Here is a 14,466-nt window from a genome sequence, read left to right on the forward strand (position 1 = left end):
ATTATCTCATATATTTTATTGTTATAGTTATCAATGTATGTACATTCAAATAATTTATTAAAAATTCTATATTTTATTAATTATATGGTAACTTAATGTTTTAGATTAAAAATTGATTATTCAATAAAAACTAATAATATAATAAGAGTTAATATGGAATAATAAAATGACAGCTAACATGAATTAAGTCGTTATCATTTTCTCCATGAATCCAAATTTTTATAATATAAAACCATATTTCTCAAATTGAATCTTTAACAAAAATATAATCATTGATATCTTTATAATGTATTATTTGTCTTTTCGATAATATTAATGTTTGATTATATGAAGATTCCACAATAAAACAATATTTCAATAATAATTATTGATAGAGTATTTTATTAAATTATATATAAGCATATAATAATAACGTATTATATCTATCATATTATTTATAATTATTATAACAAAATATAATTCGAAATTTTATTAATATACTTATATTATATTTTTTAAATCTTTTAAAATATTATTTATTTATACCTCAAAATATAAAGTTTAAAAATTAATAGTAATTAATATATTGTTATACCTTATGATAATTAAATTAATATATATATATAACTATTCCTACCAATATAAATTAGAACATTAGCATAAATTCAAATTATTGAAATGAAAAAAATGAGTATTATATATATTTATAATTTATAAATTTATTATAATATATCTATAGTACATTTTTTATGTATTACTAAAAATGTTAGATGCATAAAATGTATTTTATAGATAACGTTGTATTGTCGAATATCGATCGATATTTTATGAATCTATATTATTACAGTTCAGTTGAATAACATGATTTAAATCAAAATAAATATGACAAAAGTTATAAGTTTTACTAAATAAAAAAACATATTATGATATGCATAATTTAATGTAGCTCTGGGTTATCAAGGCTTATATAATAGGCAATTATGATATAGATAATATGAATTAATATATGGAATATAGACATTTTATTTTAATCATATTAAATCGGGATGATCACTCAATTATATATATTATAACTTATAAAACATGTTACGCAGTTCATTACATATTAGCTTATGTCCCTTCTTGGTTGCATATTTGTACTTTTGATTTCATCTTGTGATTAAAAATACAGTATAGTACATATATTTAATTAGTGTTCAAATTATACAAAATTAAATTCAATATAATACTTATCCCTAACCCGAATATGGGTTACATAGACACAACCCTGACCCACATCGTAAAAACTATATAAAAATTATGCAAAAATTATTTCCCAATAGACAACTTCTTAACATATATTAATCATTATTAATCTTCGAATCATATATTATTGATTCATTTTCTTCTTTATATTTTTTATTTTTTCTCTTATTTGTTGTTTTTTAAATCGCTTCTGAAATCCAAATAACGAATACTAATATAAAATGTTAAGAAACGTATATTTTTTTGTTAATGTTTGCATATATTTAATGAAAATAATTTTTTAATTCCTTATTATTTACCTTATAAGAAATTCCTAAAAAAAATGCTATTGCACCAAATATTGATAAAACTATAAATAATTTGTTTGTTATCGACGAATTTGATGATGCAACCTCAAAAGTTTGTGAAGAAGTTAGTTCAGAACTTTGTACACATTTTTCTATCGTCGGAAGGGGTGAAGATTCGCAACTTCGAACATTACTATATTTCTTTTTAAAATTATCATAATCAGTTGATAAAGTACACAATAGTTGATTATATGAATTGTTTACAGTAATACTAGGATCTTTATTAAGTTTTTTATATTTTTTATCAAATTCATCAGCATATTTCAAATATTTGTTGCAATCTGGACTTTTATCATCAAATTCAATATACAACATACATAATGTATTAAATGCGTCATATAATTTAGATATAATTTTCATATCCATATTCATGATATTTTTTTTATCTATAAGATCCTTATAACTACTATAATGATCTTCAACACCAGATATAGGATTTGTATACTTATCATTATTTATATATGTAGTATAAAAAAATTTTAGACTGTCGTTTTCTTTATCTTCGATTTGGCTTAACATATTACTTAACCATATGATAATGTAATCAACAAAATTGATGTTATTTTTTGTATAATACGAAAACACAGAAGAATCCTTAAAGAGTGAATCAAACAAAAATAAACATCCAGCATTAATTTTTCCGATATTATTACTACATTTGCCATTAGTACAATACTCTTTGATAGGTTGTTCATTAGTTATTTTATAATTTTTTTCATTGTCCAATTTATCGGAAATCGAGGTTCTTAGAGAAAAGAACTTTCTACACTAAGAAAACATTTAAAAACAATTAATAAAAACGTGAATTATTGAAAATTTAATTAAAACAAAGTTTAATGATATTTATATGTAATACAATATCAAAAAATGTAAAGAAAATTATTATTATTAAAAAATTCATATACTATTTTGTCATCCATTATAATGGGATTTTATTTTTGATTTGTAAATTGAGTATAATCATGCTATTTTATATAGACTGCCCCCAATATGTGACGAAAATATTTTAACCGTATATATAACAGATGTCTGTAGTTAAATATATAAGTTTTTAAATAATTAAATTAATATAAAATAATAATACAGTAGTATTACTAAAATCATATTATACTTATTTTATGAAAATTAGTTAAATTACCTTAAATAGATGATTGTTTAATACGGTTTTGATTAAATATAGATATGATGCATTTTATACAAAAAATTATATTCTTACTAACAATGGTATAACTTTATTATAAAAATTAATATACTTTTATAAATAATTTAAGTATATTTGAACATAGAAAAGGTATATATTTATATTTTATGTTTTAATGATTGCCCTTCTAAAACTTAATACTGTATAAATCTAAAAAATAAAAAATTATATTATTACTATAATCCTTAAAAATATATAAATCGTGATTTTTTTAAATATATTAAATATTTACATACTTGTTTTTTATAATATATACCAATATTTTTCTAAAATTATAACATTTATAAAATAAGTTGCATTGTTCCCTTTTTAATTGCATATACATAATTTTAATATTATTTTTATTTAATATAAATAAGTTCATAATCCATTTTAATGATTCCAATAACTTTATTTTTATTCCTATATAATTAAATTAGAAATACACTATATTAGATAATTATATAATATATTTTGCACATCTTTCTCACGGTTTAAAACGACAATTAGCACTGACCCAGTATTTATAAATTTAAATAAGTCTTTTAATGCATATTATTTTTAAATAATACTTAGTATATATTAAATATTAAAATATAAATAAGTGTTGATGCAAATTTTAAGGTATAATAGAAAACCATGTGTAATTAGGTTGGTATATTTGCATTTTAGATAGGAGAGATAAGGGAAGTATGCTTTTTTAAGACAATTATGTAGCTATATAAGATTTACCTATTCTATATAGCTAATTATGTCTTGTATTATTTTAACATTAAAGCTTTAAATTATGTATATATATTAAAATTATTCATTAGAAATAACTTATAATTATTACTTTTCTAAATATATAGTTTGTTTTTATATTTTAATAAATAATATTTTACTGCATGTTTTATAATAAACTATATTTAGTTTTATGATGAAAAATAATATTTTTAAAGACTATAGAATTATTAATATTATTTTGCTTGGCAGTGTTAATTCTAATATTATCGAATTAATGCATACTTAAATAAATGTTATAATATTTCATTTGATCTTGTTTGTATACAATTTTAGTCTTATTACAAGTTTAATAATATATATAATGAATTTATACCCACGTAGTGTATCAAATTAACATAATATATTTATTCGTATTTAATACGTTTATCTATTGTTATTAATATTATTATTATTACTGCTATATCATTGTATGGTACAACGGAATAATTAATGCGCTTAATAAAAATACTTTAAATCAATTAGTAATTTTTTTGTTTCATTGTTTTAAAATATAACATTTTAGAACATATTATTTAGCAATAACAATATATTTGTGAATTATATATATAATAACCTAATAAAAATATTATTAATTCAAATTAAATTAATTATTACATACTTTTTCTATATACTTAACATTAATACATAATTTTATGTTTCCCAAATTTAACGTATTTAGTGCTTGTCCATTGATACAATATTATATATATATTATAACAATAACGACTTTATATCTATCATATTATTTATAATTATTAAAACAAATTATAACATTAAATTTTATTAATATACTTATATTTTAACCATTTTAAAATGTAATTTATTTATGCCTCAAAACTATAAAGTTTAAAAATTAATAGTGATTAATATAAAATTATACCTTTATGATAAATAAATTAATGTAAATAGAACTATTTCTATAATTTGAATTTAAAATATTAGCATAAATGAACTAAATACAATTGAAAAATAAAAGGATAGTATACATATTTTTATAATGTAATTTTGTATTATTATGCATATTTTTATTGTGTTATTAAAAATGTTAGTTACATATTAATATTTTATAGACAATGTTATATTGTCGAATCTCGATCGGTATTTTATGAATCTATATTTTATGATTATTATACATTGGTAATATATTTAATTAATGTTAAAAACACATATGTTAATCCGAATATATATTGTAATGTAGGCAATTGTTCCAAATGAATCACCATATAATGCTATTATTACAGTTCAGTTGGCGTAATATAATTGAAATTAAAACAAATATGATACAAATAATAAGTTTATTAAATAAAATGTTTCATCAAATAAATACATATATTGCGTATTATGATATGCATAATTCAATATAGCTCTGGGCTAACAAGTCTTATATAATAAATAATTATCACATATCATAATATGAATTAATATATGCAATATAGACATTTTTTTAATCATATTAAATCGATATGAACACTAAATTATATATATTATAATTTATGAAAAAATGCTGTGACCCTTTTTTGGTTGCATATTTGATCTTTTAACTTCATTTGCGATTAAACATATAGGGACGGTACATATAATTAATTAGTATTCAAATTATAAAAAATTAAATAAATATATAATACTTAATCCTAACCCGAATGTGGGTCCCACAAACATAACTATGACCCATAACATAAAACTGTATACAAATTATGCAAAAATTACTTATTTCTAAATAGACAGTTTCTTAAAATAAATAAATTGCCATATTCAGAATAATTTATTAATGATCAGTTTTATTCTTTATTTTTTTAGCTTTTCTCTTAAATGTTTTTGAGATCGTTTCCGAAATCCAAATAACGAATACTAATATAAAATGTTAAGAAGCGTATTATTTTTTTGTTAACGTTTACATATATATAATTAAAATAATATTTAAATAAAATATTTTTTAATTCCTTATTATTCACCTTATAAGAAATTCCCAAAAAAAATGATATTGCAACAAATATCGATACAACTGGAATTAATTTGCTTACTATCGACGAACTTGATGATGTAACATCAGAATTTTGTACATTTTTATCAAAAGTTTGTACAGTTTGTTCAGAAGTTTGTGCAGATTTGTGTATAGAATTAGTTGCAGATGCCTTTTCAGGACCTTTTGTAGTATTTTGTAATGTGTTTATCTCTGGAAGGGTTGGGAAATTGCTATCTTGAACACCTTTACATTCATTTTTTAAATTATTATAATCAGTTGATAATGTAGACAATATGTTTCTATATGGGCTGCTATCAATGTTATTATAATCTTTGTAAAGTTTTCCATATTTTTCAACAAATTGATTAGCTTTATTTGAGCATTTTGCGCAATTTGACGTGTTTTCACTAAATGTAGAATACAGTTCATATAATGATTTAAATGCAACATATAATTCAGATATAATATTATCATTTATATCCATATCCAACAATTCCTTTTTTTTATCTATGATGTCCTTATGACATTTATATTCATGAATACTTTCTATTTTTTTAATATAATGCGTATTTTTTTCTATATGTTCAGTATAGAAGTCGTTTAATTTATTGATTCCGTTATCCTTTTTTAGGCTTAACATATAACTTAACCATATAATAATGTAATAAACAATATCGATCTTTTTTTTTGCGTTATCAGTAAACGCATTATAATCCCCAAAGAATGCATTAAACAATTGTAAACATGCAGAATTAATTTTTTCGAGATTATTATTACAAATATTATTAGTACAATACTTTTTGAAATGTTGACCATTAGATAAAAAATCATAGTTTCCATTTTTCAATTCATCGGGAAAATAGATCCATACAGATTTGAAGTGTTGACACTAAGAAAACATTTAAAAACAATTATTTGAAATGTATATTATTGAAAATTTTATTAAAATAAAGTTTAATCATATATATAATACAATATCAAAAAATGTAGAGGAAATTATTATTGTTATTATTATTAAAAAATGATATACCACTTTCCTATTCATTGTAATGGAGTTTTATTTTTGATTTGTAAATTGAGTAAAATCATGATGTTTTATATACGTTTCCCCTAATATGTGACTATAATACCTTAACCCTATATATAACAACTGTCTGTAGTTAAATATATAAGTTTTTCAATAATGAAATTAGCATAGGATAATAAAACAATATTACTAAAGAAAAGTTACATTCCTTTTTATAATAATTAGCTAAATTACCTTAAATAAAGGGTTGCTTAATACATTTTTGATTAAATATAGATATGATCCATTTTATACAAAAAATGGCATTCTTACTAACATCTGGAATAATTTTACTATAAAAATGGATATACTTTTATTATGAATTTAAAAAATATATACTTATATATATGGTTTACCGTATGAAAGAAACAACACCATATATTGTGTTTTAATAAATGGTACCCCAAAACTAATATACTGCAAAAATCGAAACAATTAAGGAGCCCGTCATTACTATAATCCTTAAGGTATATAAATATATTTTTTCTAATATATTTTAAATATTTATATACTTGTTTCTTATAATATATAATGTAGACTTTTCTAAAATTATAACATTTATAAAATAAGTTGCATTATTCACTTTTTTAATTGCATATACATAAATTTATATTGTTTTTATTTAATACAGATAAATTCATAATTCATTTTAATGATTACTATAACTTTATTTTTATTCTTATATACTTCAATTTAAAAATATGCCTTATTGGGTAATTTTATAATATATTTTGCCGTCCTTTCCATTCTTTAAAACAACAATTAGCAATGAACCCGTGTTTATTATGCTATTTAAATGTGAATTGTTTTTAAAATAATACATAGTAAATGTTAAGCATATAAATAACTATTGGTGACGTTTTAAAGTATAATAGAAAAATATGTTTAATTGGGTTGTTATATTACCCTTTAAGAAGAGAAAGATAAGATATATTTGCTCTTTTAATATTTAAATTTATATAAATATTTGTTAAATGTTCTGAATTGTTCATTTTTACCTTATATATTTTATTATTATAGTTATCAATGTATATACATTCGAATATTTTATTAAAAATTATATACTTTATTAATTCTGTGATAAAACAATGCTGTTTGTTATTAAAGATGGTTCATTAAATAATGATAATATAATATGCGTTCATATAGAATAATAAAATGAAATTTAACATTAAATGATCCTTTAACCTTTTCTCCATTGATTCAGTTTTTTATAATATAAAACCACATATTCCGAATTGATCTTTAACAATAATATAAAATTGATATCTTTATAATGCATTATTATATATCATTGATTTTTTATTTCATAACACAGCTTTTAATATAGGAAATATCCACTTTTATATTTTTTTTACTGAATATGCATAAAAAACAATTATATTTTGCAATGTATGATAGAGACGTAGAGGGTCACTGTTTATATTTTTTAAAAATATTATTATGAATTTTTTCAATAATAAATTATTTTATAAAATATATTTTTTTTATTCATTCATTATATTATTAATTATTTTATTCTTATAATTTTAGAGAAATATTATAATGGAAATCAAATGAATTGATTAAACAACATCGTTTTATATAGATTATTAAAATACATATATTTATATTATGATATTACACATATATATTTTTTGATGATACTTATGAGTTTATTTACCTATAATAATAATAAACGAATTTACTTATTTGTTATTTTTAATATTTATATTGAATTTTAAAGTCAGAATCATAAACATCTGAGCTTTGGTTATTTAAGAAAAAATATAAGACATTAATTAAATTTATAATTCTAAAGAATTGTGATTTCTTTATAAACAAAAAAAATTAAAAAAAAAAAAAAAAAATTAATAAATGGTACAGGATCGCCTTGCATAAGTTGGTACATATTTAACAATGGAGATTTTTCCACAAACGGAATTTATTGATTTTTTAGTCTGTTTTTTTTGATTAGATGAATTTATAATTATTTGCATTTTATTTTTTTCCATCAGTTGAGTTTATAACCTCTTTCATGTTTTTTTTTCTTCAATTCCTTTCTCCATCCAAATGGAAAATACTAAAATAAAAATAGTAAAAATGTATAATATTTGATAATGAAGAAATATTTTAAAAATTGTATACTTCATAACTTTCTTTTTATTTACCTTGTACATAATTCATAAAATAATGTGTGTAAAATAAATATACCTTTAACGTAACTTAACTTCTCTCCCTTATATATATTTCCTCCAAATATCACTTTATACTTTTATTTCATTCAAATCCATTCCTACATCACTCACTTCATCTATCATTTTGTTCCGTTGTCACTGAGGAAGGAAATCATAATAATTATTTTCTTCCAATTCACTCCCTCCTTAATTTCTCATATTAAATGCTGTAATTATTTAAATCAACCTTTTCTTCTAGGACCAAATCGATGCTTTGGAATCATCTTTTTATATCGATTCCAATATTCGATAAATTCCCCCATAAACCAATAACCCCAAATTAACAATAAAATACAAAAAGACTTAGTTAAACACATTTACCATTAAGTTATATTAACAAAAAATCAAATTCTTATTTGCCAAAATATATTATTTTATTCATTCCTTTTCATATTCATCTTTATTCTCATTTTTTCTTACATATTTAGACTTAATATAAATATTAAAAATTACAACTTATCCCTTACATATTTTAATAATTTATTTCCTATATATATTTAAAACAATTCTTTAAACTAATAAATGTTATCAAATTATAAAAAATTAAATGCAATATAACACTTAATCCTAATCCGAATATGGGTTCCACAACATAAAAACTATATAAAAATTATGCAAAAATTACTTCGAAATAGACAATTTATTAAAATATATCAACCATTATTACTATTCCTGGAATAATCACTACTCTTCAAATCACATATTAATGATCAGTTTCTTCTTTACTTTTTTAGCTTTTCTCTTAAATGTTGTTTTTGAGATCGTTTCCGAAATCCAAATAACGAATACTAATATAAAATGTTAAGAACCATACGGTTGTTCGTTAATGTTTACATATATATAATATTTTTTTTTAATTCCTTATTATTTACCTTATAAGAAACTCCCAATAAAGTTGATGCTGCAACAAATATAATTGCAATTGTAATTAGTGTATTTTTTGTCACTGGACATTCTGTCGCTGGACAATTTGTCGCTGGACAATTTGTCGCTGGACTATTTGTCACTGGACTAGTTGTCACTGGACAATTTGTCACTGGACTTTTTGTCACTAAACTTTGTGAACAAGTTTCAAGGAATTTGATATTACTACATCCACGTGTATTATATTTCTCTTTAAATTTGTCATAATCTTTTGATAAACTTAACCATAGTTGAAAATAAGAACTTCCTTTATTAATATCTAAAGCATTTTTAAGTTTTTCATATTTTTCATAAAATTCTCCAGCATTTTTTAAACATGTATTGCATTGGGTTTCTTTTTTACCAACTTCACTACCCATCTTACATAGTAATTTAAATACTTCATAAAAATTAGATATATCTTTAATATCGATATTCATCGATTTTATTTTATTTTCTATAACATTTATATTAATCTTACTATCACTATCACCAATTTTTTTCTGATCATAATGACTATTTGTTTTTATATGATTATTATAAAAATCGTTTAATTTGGTGGTTCTATTTTCTGTTTTTTGATTCACCTTGTGACCTAACCATAAAATAGCGTATTCAGCAAGTTTATCACTGTCTAAATTTTTCATATCGCCAAAATCCTTATAAAATTTTAGTAATGCTATAAAAGCAGAACTAATTTTTATGTTATCATTATCACACTTATTATCAGGACAATACTTATCGGTAAAACTTCCATTAAACGTATAATTTTGAGAACTTCGATGGAAGACAATACCATCATCGATTGCTTTAATTACATCACACTACGAATATATTTTACGAATTAAACAAAAGAATGTATTAATATAAATGTTACTAAAATGAAAATTAATATAATTTATAGTTAATGCAACATCCAAATAATGTAAAAAAAAGGATATATACCAGATTAGCAGACATTATAATGAAATTCTGTTATAATTTGGAGATTATGTGGGATGATGTTATTTATATATATTGCATAAATATATGTTATATTTACTTAAGCTCTTTACATACCAATTATCTTTCGTTAGATATATTCTTAATTTTAACTTCACATAAAATAATAATATAGTAGTATTACTAAAATCATATTATACTTATTTTATGACATTTAGCTAAAATATCTTAAATAGAGGTTTGCATAATACATTTTATACAAAAAATACTATTCTTACTAACATTTGGTATAATTTTATTATAAAAATGGATATACTTTTATAATGAATTTAAAAAATATATACTTATACATATGCTTTAATGTAGAACACAAACGTCATAAAACTCAAATATTACACAAATATAAAAAATTAAGAAAGTTATTATTACTATAATCCTTAAAAGTATATAAATATAAATTTTAAAAAAAATGTTAAATACTTATATACTTGTTTCTTATAATATATATTATGTTTTTTCTAAAATTATAGTATTTTAAAGTTATATGCTCCATTTTCTATGCAAATTATATAAATTTATATTATTTTTATTTAATATAGATAAATTAAAAAATAATTTTAACATTTTAAATAACTTTATTTTTATTCCTACATATTATAATTTATAAGTATTCCTTATTGGATAATTTTATAATATATTTTACGCATAATTTCCACGCTTTAAAACGACAATTAGAACTTAACCCGTATTATAAGCTTAAATAAGTCTTTGAATGTATATTGTTTTAAAAATAATACTTAGTAAATATTATATATTAGCATATAAATAAGTATTGATGGAAATTTTAAAGTATAATAGAAAACTATGTTTAATTAAGTTATTGTATTTCACTTTAAGAGGAGAGAGATAAGATATCTTTGCTCTTTTAATATTTAAATTAAGTTGAATATTCTCTAAATGTTCTGAATTGTTCATTTTTATCTTATATATTATATTTTTATAGTTATCAATGTATATATATTCAAATAATTAATTAAAAATTCTATATTTTATTAATTCTATGACAAAGCAATGCTGTTTATGATTAAAGATTATTCATTAAACAGTGATAATATAATATGAATTAACATGTAATAATAAAATGGAATTTAACATAAATCGAGTCTTTAACACCTCCATTAATCCATATTTTAGAATATAAAATTATAAATTCCAAATTGGATCTTTAACAAATATATATAAATTATGCGTCTTTTCGATAAAATTAATATTAATATTTAATTATACGAAGGTTACATAACATAGCAATATTAATTATTGGTAGAGTATTTTATTATATGCATAGTCGTATTATAATAACGTATTCGATCTATCATATTATTTATAATTATTAGAACGAAATATAAATGAAAATTTATTAATATTCTTATATTCAAATATATTAACTATTTTAAAATATAATTTAGTTATACCTCAAAACTATAAAGTTTAAAATTAATAGTGATTAATCTATTATTATGCCTTTATGATAAGTAAATTAAAGCGCATAAAACTTCTATTAATACTAGTTAATTTTAATACAAATGTAAAATACAAAAAGAGAATAGTAAAACAATTAAAACTTAAAAAATATTGTATATATAGTGCAATTATTATATATTATTAAAAATGTTAGATGAATAAAACATCTTTTATAGATATCGTTGTGTCGTCGAACTTCGATCGATATTTTTTGAATCTATATTTTATGACTTCCTATTATATATTGGTAATATGTTTAATTAACAATAAAATATATTCATTAACCTGAAGTTATATTATAACATAGATGAATAATCAAAATGAATTTTATTATAATTCATACCCAACTTCATATATAATGTTATTATTAAAGTTATGTTGGCATAATTTAAATTAAAACAAATATGATACAAATAATAAGTTTTACTAAATAAAATTTTCATTAAATAAAGAAACATATTATGATATGCATAATTCAATATATCTCTTGGTTATCAAGGCTTATATAATAGGCAATTATTATATAGAAAATATTTATATTAATATTTGTAATATATTTATTTTAATCATATTAAATCGGCATGAACACTCAATTATATATATTATAACTTATAAAATATGTTATACAACCCAATTCATATTAGCTTATCCCCATTTCGGGGTGCATATTTGGGCATCATATCTTGATTAAACATACGTGATGGTACATATATTTAATTACTGTTCAAGTTATAAAAAGTTAAATTACAATATAATATGTAACCCTAACCCATACACGGGTCCCACAACATAATAACTATATAAAAATTATGCAAAAATTATTATAAAAATTACTTATTTCCAAATAGACAATTTCTTAAAATATATCAACTATTATTACTATTCCTGGGATTATCACTACTCTTCGAATTACATATTAATGATTCATTTTCTTCTTTATTATTTTTATTTTTTCTCTTAAATATTGTTTTTGACCTCGTTTACGAAATCCAAATAACGAATACTAATGTAAAATGTTAAGAAACATATGATTTTTTGTTAACGTTTGCATATATTTAATGCAAATAGTTTTTAAATTCCTTATTATTTACCTTATAAGAAATTCCTAAAAAAATTGCTATTGCAACTAATATCGATAAAATTGGAATTAATTTGCTTGCTATCGACGAACTTGATGTAACTTCAGAAGCATGTTCAGAAATTATGTTTGTTATATCTGGAGTGGATGGGAAATCTTCACATTCATTTTTTAAATTATCATAACCATTTAATATAGTAATCAATGCATGAAAATAGGGTTTATCTTTAGTAATGTTATGATCTATGTTAAATTCTTCATATTTTTGAATAAATTGTCTAGCTTTTTCCGAATAGTTCGCGCAATTTGAGCTGTTTGTATCAAGCCCATTATATATGTCACATAATGTATTAAATGCATCATATAATCTAGATATAATGCTAATATCCATATTTAAAATATAATAATTTTTATCTATAAGATCCTTATAACCATCAAAATCAATAATATAATTTATATTATTAGTATACTCATCACCATCCATTATATATGTATTATAAAAATGCTTTCTATTATCTTCTTTACTTTTGATCAGGCTTAACATATAACTTAACCATATCAAAATGTATTCAACAATATCAATGTTTCCTTTTACAGTCATTCTAAACGCAGAAATATCCTTAAAAAATGCATCAAACAAATATAAACATCCAGCATTAATTTTGTCGAGATCATTATCACAACTATCACCAGTACAATACTCTTGGAAATATTCATTATTTATAAATTTATAGCTTTCATTATTCGAATCATATTTTAAATTCGTCGTTACATTCTTGAACTTTTCACACTAAGAAATCATTTAAAAACAATTAATAAAAACGTGTATTATTGAAAATTTTATTAAAATAAAGTTTAATGATATTTATATATAATACAATATCAAACAAATGTAAATGAAATTATTATTATTATTATTATTATTATTATTATTAAAAAATGAATATACCACGTCCTTATTCATTGTAATGGAATTTTATTTTTGATTTGTAAATTGAGTAGAATCATGCTATTTTATATACACTGCCCCTAATATGTGACGTAAATACTTTAACCCTATATATAACAACTGTCTGTAGTTAAATATATTATAACTTTTTAATAATTAAATTATTATACATAATAAAATAATATTATTAGTAAAGAAATGTTCTATTCCTGTTTATCATAATTAGATAAATTACCTTAAATAGAGGGTTACTTAATACATTTTGATTAAATATATATATGATGCATTTTATACAAGAAATGCATTCTTACT

The 14,466-nt window shown here is 20.4% G+C and overlaps 4 protein-coding genes across 4 annotated transcripts; all 4 read right to left on the reverse strand.

Annotated features, from left to right (window-relative positions):
* Window positions 1-1,348: 1,348 nt before the first annotated feature.
* On the reverse strand, window positions 1,349-2,491 carry PY17X_1200181 (PIR protein; the record flags this gene model as incomplete). Its single annotated transcript, XM_022955739.2, has 3 exons — window positions 1,349-1,435; window positions 1,524-2,339; window positions 2,477-2,491. The coding sequence occupies 3 exons, from the start codon at window positions 2,489-2,491 to the stop codon at window positions 1,349-1,351; spliced, it is 918 nt and encodes a 305-aa protein (XP_022810900.2).
* A 2,810-nt stretch (window positions 2,492-5,301) lies between these two features.
* PY17X_1200191 (PIR protein) lies at window positions 5,302-6,524 on the reverse strand (the record flags this gene model as incomplete). The annotated part of the gene is made up of 3 exons (XM_034637618.1): window positions 5,302-5,364; window positions 5,469-6,368; window positions 6,510-6,524. 3 exons carry the CDS (start codon window positions 6,522-6,524, stop codon window positions 5,302-5,304), a joined length of 978 nt encoding a protein of 325 aa, XP_034493566.1.
* Window positions 6,525-9,483: 2,959 nt separating this feature from the next.
* On the reverse strand, window positions 9,484-10,624 carry PY17X_1200200 (PIR protein; the record flags this gene model as incomplete). The annotated part of the gene is made up of 3 exons (XM_725584.2): window positions 9,484-9,549; window positions 9,634-10,488; window positions 10,610-10,624. The coding sequence occupies 3 exons, from the start codon at window positions 10,622-10,624 to the stop codon at window positions 9,484-9,486; spliced, it is 936 nt and encodes a 311-aa protein (XP_730677.2).
* Window positions 10,625-13,043: 2,419 nt separating this feature from the next.
* PY17X_1200300 (uncharacterized protein) lies at window positions 13,044-14,169 on the reverse strand (the record flags this gene model as incomplete). The annotated part of the gene is made up of 3 exons (XM_719114.1): window positions 13,044-13,130; window positions 13,219-13,995; window positions 14,155-14,169. 3 exons carry the CDS (start codon window positions 14,167-14,169, stop codon window positions 13,044-13,046), a joined length of 879 nt encoding a protein of 292 aa, XP_724207.1.
* Between the last annotated feature and the right edge of the window lie 297 nt (window positions 14,170-14,466).

Source organism: Plasmodium yoelii, assembly GCF_900002385.2.
Source record: "Plasmodium yoelii strain 17X genome assembly, chromosome: 12".
NCBI lineage: Eukaryota > Apicomplexa > Aconoidasida > Haemosporida > Plasmodiidae > Plasmodium > Plasmodium yoelii.